General features: G+C 42.3%; 1 protein-coding gene across 1 annotated transcript; it reads left to right on the forward strand.

The window, feature by feature from the left end:
• Positions 1-1,464: 1,464 nt before the first annotated feature.
• On the forward strand, positions 1,465-6,429 carry C1H13orf42 (chromosome 1 C13orf42 homolog). The gene is made up of 3 exons (XM_051622821.1): positions 1,465-1,878; positions 5,188-5,335; positions 6,166-6,429. The coding sequence occupies exons 1-3, from the start codon at positions 1,465-1,467 to the stop codon at positions 6,405-6,407; spliced, it is 804 nt and encodes a 267-aa protein (XP_051478781.1). The 3' UTR covers positions 6,408-6,429.
• The last annotated feature ends 572 nt before the right edge of the window (positions 6,430-7,001 follow it).

Below are 7,001 nucleotides of genomic sequence, written 5' to 3' on the forward strand. Positions count from 1 at the left end.
TAACCAGTAAATCAGAGTTCCTGAGGGAGTGGATGTAAATTTATACTAGAACTTATCTTTCCTGTTGAGATCCTATAGCTCTTTGGATGCTTAAACCTTCAATTGGCACGTCGAGTGGCATTAGCAGGAATTTGCTCAGTAGAGTGTGCAGGTTGATATCCCCTGGCTTTCAAAATAATTATTTTCTCAATTACTCAATGTTTGAGCAGGATTAGTTATGAAAACTCCTTTGGGCATGGTAAATCTGGACATTCCTGCTTGCTTTTAAAAAGTCATTGGTTGTCTTAGTCATGAGAACTGGCCAAATTCACTAGCTACTTACCTCTACAGAATACATAGTGTTCTCACACAGTCACAAATACTAGCAATGCTTGAATATACCCATAATGGTCGATGTTCTCAGTATCTTTCAGCCAAAAAACAGTATGGTTTAGGTTGGAAGGGACCTTAAAGAGCATCTAGTTCCAACCCCCCTGCATGGACAGGGACACCTTCCACTAGACCGGGTTGCTCAAAGCCCCATCCAGCCTGCCCTTGAACACTCCCAGTGAGGGGGTAGCCCGTGTCAGTGTCTCACCACCCTCACTGTAAAGAATTTCTTCCTGTTATCTAATACAAATCTACCCTCTTTCAGCTGGAAACCATTCCCCCTTGTCCTATCACTACACACCCTTGCAAAAAGTCCCTCCCTGGCTTTTCTGTAGATTCTCTTGAGGTACTGGAAGGATGCTATAAAGTCTCCCTGGAGCCTTCTCTTCTCCAGGCTGAACAACTCCAACTCTTCCAGCCTGTCTTCAAAACTGCTATTTGAAACGTTCTTGCATTGAGGTGGAAGAACTAATGTGGAGAGATACAGATTCATGCGTTCCTGTCTGCAATATTTTGCCAGACGAGTACTTTGGAAGAGTGTTTTATTTTACAGCATCCCTTACACAGGGCGTCTTTGTGTTGAGTGTAACAGAGCCCGACATCTGAATCCGCTTTGTTCCTAGTAGTGCTGCGGTATCAGGTGGCTGCAGCCATCTCCTGGTTACCGCCGGGTGAAACCCAGAGCGACTTCTTTCGGCAGCTGAACTTCACCGGGCAGAAGCTATTTTTTTCCCCACTCAAACTGTTGTCCCCGTCGAGGCGGATCTCAAGGAGCTCTTCCAGAACAGGCGCCCGGCAGAGGCCCCGCCCGGGCGGCGGGGGGATGCGGGCCGGGCGGCGGGAGCGGTTCAGCACCACGGTCAGCGCCCGGCGGAAGGTGGCCGCGCGGGGAGCGAGCGGAGCCCGGGAGCGGCGGGGAGGGAACATCCGCATCCACTTCCAGGCTGATGGTTTTGGTGGGCAGCGGCAGCCGAATGAAAGGGCGAAGCAGTATCTGTCTGCTAAGGGCAAGAGTAACAGCTGCCGATTGCCAGAGCTAGAATTACATTGAGGAGCTGAAAGAGAAGAGGTGTAAAGGGGAAGAAGGGACACACTATGTTCAAAAAGATCCATTCTATATTCCACCCCAATTCCCACCGAAGAAATGTGACAGATGACATCCCTTACTGTGACGGCACAGGTTCCGCGGTGAGATTGATCCGCAGTACTTCTATGTACATCCTTGGAGGTGAGCAGGAAAAAGTTAGTGAACCATTAAAAAAATGCAAAAGTACAAGCAGCATCGAGTCTTGCTCGCAGCCAAAAGAGGAAGAGAGAGACTGGGTGTACTCTAAGACTCAGGACTGCCTGAAGTACTTACAGGATCTGTTAGCCTTGAGGAAAAAATATCTTGAAAACATCAACAACTTGAAATACATGCATACGGCTGCAGATTCCCCAACGTCCACAAAATCATCCAGCACTGGAAAGAAGGCATTCCTTCCACTTCCTTCCAAAGAGTCTTTTAAGGTAATTCCCAAGACTTTTGCTGTGTGCTTGGTCTAAAGACATGAAGCAATTAACCGTATGACCTGTGCTGTTTTTCTGCTTTATTGGTCTCAGCCAGTTGTCTTTTTACTGTTACATCATTTGAAATGCTGCTAAATACCTTAAGATACTTTTTGAGTAATGTGAAATTCAGCAGGAATGACTGGTCATGAAAATAAATGTATATGTCTGTGTCTGTGTGAAGGAGGAGAAAACAGGAGAAAGAAGGAGGTATGAGAGTATGGGAAGTACCTGAAAATGTGTTCTGAAAGAATGAGATGTTCTCTCTGACAGGCTACTTAAGTGCCTCAGAATTCCCCACAATAGTTATTTATAGTTATTAATGACTGAGCAACACACGAATCCCTAGGTTTACTGGCAGCTTTTTGTCAGCATAAAATTACTTACACAGAATAATTGTAAATTTATTGAAACAAATATGATTTTTTCTGACTGGTCATTTAGCTTGTCAGTGCTATGTTTAACATCAGTGCAAGCTCTACTGACAGGCTGTAGGGCATGAGGAGTTAAGGGCTCCTTTCTCTGTTGATTAATAAATTAGCAGGTCATTTTGAGACAGTATAATTCTTCACCTTTACCTGTAATGGTACCACAAAAGTAAAACTGAAATATCATCTTTGGTGCCGACTATTTCTATGTATCATAGAGAGAAAAACATTGCAAAGCTTCCTCCTGGTTGCAGTTTCTAGATTTCATGTCTCTAGATGTTTCAATCATTAATATGACTGGACATGATTCAGTGGGGACAAAGGAAAAGATTGCAGCAGGTGGGGTGGTGTGTTTAGGTAACATGACCACAAACAGGATTTGACAGCAGACTCACAGGTTACCCTGCACAGTCTTTAAAGTGGATACTAATGGGGGTGGTGGGAAGAAGGGATATATGGATGACTTACTGATTTGGCCACAAAGACTTTACAAAAAAGTTATTGCCACATCTAAATGTTCTGTCACAGCAGAATGTCAGAATGGCTGAAGTTAAGCTCTGTTCCAGGCATTGCTTAACCAAAGGACAAGACTCACGTGTTTAGGGCTAGATACCACCCTTTTTGATTTTATGTTTTGATCTAACATCCATTCAGTCAGTGAGAATTTTTCATTTGGTTTTCTTGGCTTTTATGTAATCTTTTTAATGCTTTGAAAAGTGACTCTCACAAGCTAGGAATAATAGCAGGAAACAGCACTCAGCTTTGGGGGCAGAGAAGATAGATTTTGTAAAGACATTACTATTTAGGGCCAGGAAAACATCCAAAGAGGATGACTGAGAAACAGGGGACTGGCTTTATGGTGCCAAGTGATGAATCTCAACACTGTGAACTGACTCTGTGTACTGTCACACAAAGATTGGCCAGAGGCTGTGGAGATTCATGGCATGCCAGTTGTCTAATGACCTGGGCAGTGGCAGAGCGGAGCAGTACATGACTAACCATCAGCCAGATGGGAAAAAATGAGTGCAAAAACATGCTAATATCATAGAGCAGGAGACTGGGAGGTGGGTTCTGCACAACTAGACTTCATGCAGGTCTGTGAGTTTCTGAGATTTGCCACTGAAAATACCAGGCAAGAAAAATGCCAAAAGCTTAACTTGGGTTTGGCAAAGAAATGAATCTCCCACAGACTGAGGCTAAGAGTGCTGTTTTCTGGCTGTGGCCTGCTAGCTCTTCTGTATGAACAGCCCTGGCACTGGCTGGCACACTATCTCCACGAGCCATCCACTTAGGAACAGGAAGGAACGTCAGCAGGATATGCCACATATATGAGTCATTCTTACACAAATGACAGGGTCACAGCTGCACACTCTGACTTCACAAAAATTGGGGAAAGCTCAGGAAGACTTCTAGAATACCCAGAATACTCTGCTTTTTAACGACAGATTTTATATTCACAGATTGCAAGGTTCATCTTATCAACAGGATTTAATGTGTTTTTTTCTGTAACTACCTGTTTTTATTAAATTACATACCAGTGGAAATTAATTTTTTCTCTTATCTGCTGCATGATTAATAGGAAGTTACTTTGCCTGGACAACCCTGTTCTCATGGGAGCTTTAATCCAAAGACATGCTAGGGCCTTGAGTGCAGGCTGACCAAGCAATTAAAATTTTCCAGTTGGGTCTGGTGAGAGAGAAGAACAGAGAGGTGTGTCAGATACTGGATGTACAGAGACATTTCTTTGAAATGTCTTTTGACCAATAAGGAATTAGTCATAATAGCAATCACTGTTTTCAGTAGATATGTGGCAGCAGTTACATTTCAGCACTTGTGAGGCTGCTAATCAACCCATAGTGTCAGGAAAAGAATAAGCTAGCTCATGACTCTGCCTCCACAGAATAGGGGGCAAGCTGGTCCTTCAGAGATGTGATACAGCATGTACCTTTTGCTTGCATGTTTGAAAGCCAAGGTAGTACTTTCTGAATTGCTGTACTTTCTCTATTGCTCCCTGACAATACAGCCAGCTTGGACTAGCAGGGAAAATCAACAGCCCTTCATTAGGTAGGGCTGGCAGGAAGAATTCATCCCATATGGACCTATAGAATTGCTAAGCAAGGCTTTATAACTGCTTCAGCATTCATAGACAAGTATTAACTTTTTTTTTTTTTCAAGACAGGCACCTAATTTTAAACCCTGTGGCTTTCCTGTGGGACTTATCACAGTGTTGAATGATTCATATTGTAGCACTCTTTTTCAATTTCAAAAAGACTTAGCAATTTATATCTGGATTCATTTCACCTAACCTAGGCATTTTAATAAGATACTTAAATTAGTAACCAAGTTACCCCACAATCCCTCTGCAGCTAAGAGAAAAATGCTTGAAGAGGGGAATTCAGCCTACCTAAGGCCTGACTCATCTTCTGAAGGTACTCAAGCCCTGCATTACTTAAAGAAAGAACCCTGCATGACAACATTTCTAATGTGTGCCTCATTAGGTGCCTACTGCTAGGTAGAATAAATCAGGCCACAAAGTCCAGCTGTCACTTACCCACCTAATTAAATGGCCTGATACAAGGATTCTGAGGGATTTTATAACACCTGGCTAGCAGTGCCCAAGAGGAAGATGTTTGGTGTTGAGTATGTAACAAGATGGATGCTTGTTTGGCTGCTGTTCTGCTGTCTTTGATGACTACTGAATGTGGAGTAGTCTGGACCTGTGTCCTTTTCTGACAGTATGAAATAAAATACAGTTTTTGCAGCTTCCTTACACAGTTTTCTCATTAAGGAGTCTGTGCTCAACGCTTAACTAACTCTTTTTTCTCCTCTGTGTGAACAACAGGTATCCATGGAGAGAAAAGGCCTGCAGTCCAGTTCAGATATAAAAGAAGCTATAGCTTTCTTCGACTCAGTTATAGCAGACCTGGATTCAGAGAGATGGCGGAGAGTTCCTGATGTGGGTCTGCCAAATGTGGATGTTGATTTTGATGGTACAGTATAAACCAGACAAAATATTAGTACTTTTGGTGTTCAGAGGATAGATGGAGAAGTGGCACTGTAAAACCATGGTTGTTTATTTAATGAACACAGTTTACCTCCAAATGTTGCTTCCCAAATCTAGGGCCATTACATACAGTATGTGAAATTCCAGCAATACACTGCTTGTTCTCTGTTCAAATGATGTGACTATTTTATGTGTGGCCACTACATGAGCAAATGTAGCATGTGTAGTGCTGGAATAGTGCTTGCCTTCTGCCCAGGGCAGAATTCCACCTTGACATCTCTACCCCAAGCTGTCTTTGGAGAAGGGATATAAAAAAATATCAAGATATTTTTTTTCTTCATCTGTTTTTTGGTTTTTTGCACTGAGAAATAGTTGGATATTTTCTCTCCAACTAGCAAAATAGAAGTAATCTAGAGATTAGGCTAAATAACAGTACATTTCCATTAGAAAGGATGTTATTTCCCAAATAAATGAAGATGTGCCTATCTGAGCTTATCATCTATCATGTATAATCAGTGAAGAGAAACAGACATTTCTTTCCTTTGTCTTAGGCTAAGGTAGATATTTGAAACAGGTCACATTAGCTGTGCCCTAAAAGTGCATATAAAGGGACTATCTCTGTCATAACTATTTACCCAGCAGACACTGAAGTGCTAAATAATATGAGTTCCATCCCAAGAAATATCCTACAGGGAAACCAGGTTGGTTTCTGAGTATTACCCCCAGGAAGGACCCAGCAGGCACCTTTTTCTCTCACTGTGCGTGCAAAAATACAACTGGCAAACTGTTAATGCCAGATTCTCTTCTGTTTTTCAGTTGCTACCAGCACAAGTGAACACAGTTTACATTCAAACTGGATCCTTCGTGCTCCCCGAAGATATTCACAAGATACTGCCCAAACAGCAAAGGCTGCAAATCAGTCTCAAAGAAACAGCCAGCGGAGAACCACCGGCTCTAGGAAGAGGTTGGAAAGACATCCCATGTACTTGCCCAAAGCTGTTGAAGGAGCATACAGCACTTTAAAATTTAAGCCCAAAACACATAAGAAAGAGTATTGAAAGAATATTCTTTTTATCTGAAGAGAGAATATATGAAAGCAGGCATGTAAGACTTGCTTCTTTTTTTTTTTTAATTCAGTTTTGCTGGGTTTTTTTACCTCAGACCCAGCTGTTACGCTTTAGAAATGGCGTGTACAGTCACTGAAAGTTCTTTGTGTAAGACATATTTTAAGCCATGGCTATTCCAACTTTGGACTCACATGAGACTTCAACTCATTGAGTTCATCGTGCCCAACAACACTACTTTGTCAGCTTGAGGGGAACTGCAACTTGACAAGCCTTTTTTTCTAGTGCTGTTATTGAAAGCAATGATTCAGAGATTGCCTGGTGCAGTAATTTTTCTTCTGACTCCAATACTGCAAAGCAATTTGAGAAATTCAGCTAATATGTTGGAGCTTTTGCATCAGTGTTTCCAACTTCGGAGCAGTGAAGCAGAATTTTCTCCTTTTTTGCATATGAAAATTTGTATGTGCCATCATTGACTCTGTGATCTGAAAGTATGCAGCAGCACTGAGGTACAGGCAGGCTGATGTACAAGCAGAAAAAACTGCAGTGAAGGAATCAGCATTAGAAACCTGTGTTTTGAGGACTTGT

This window comes from Apus apus, chromosome 1 (genome assembly GCF_020740795.1).
Source record: "Apus apus isolate bApuApu2 chromosome 1, bApuApu2.pri.cur, whole genome shotgun sequence".
In the NCBI taxonomy this organism is placed as follows: domain Eukaryota; kingdom Metazoa; phylum Chordata; class Aves; order Apodiformes; family Apodidae; genus Apus; species Apus apus.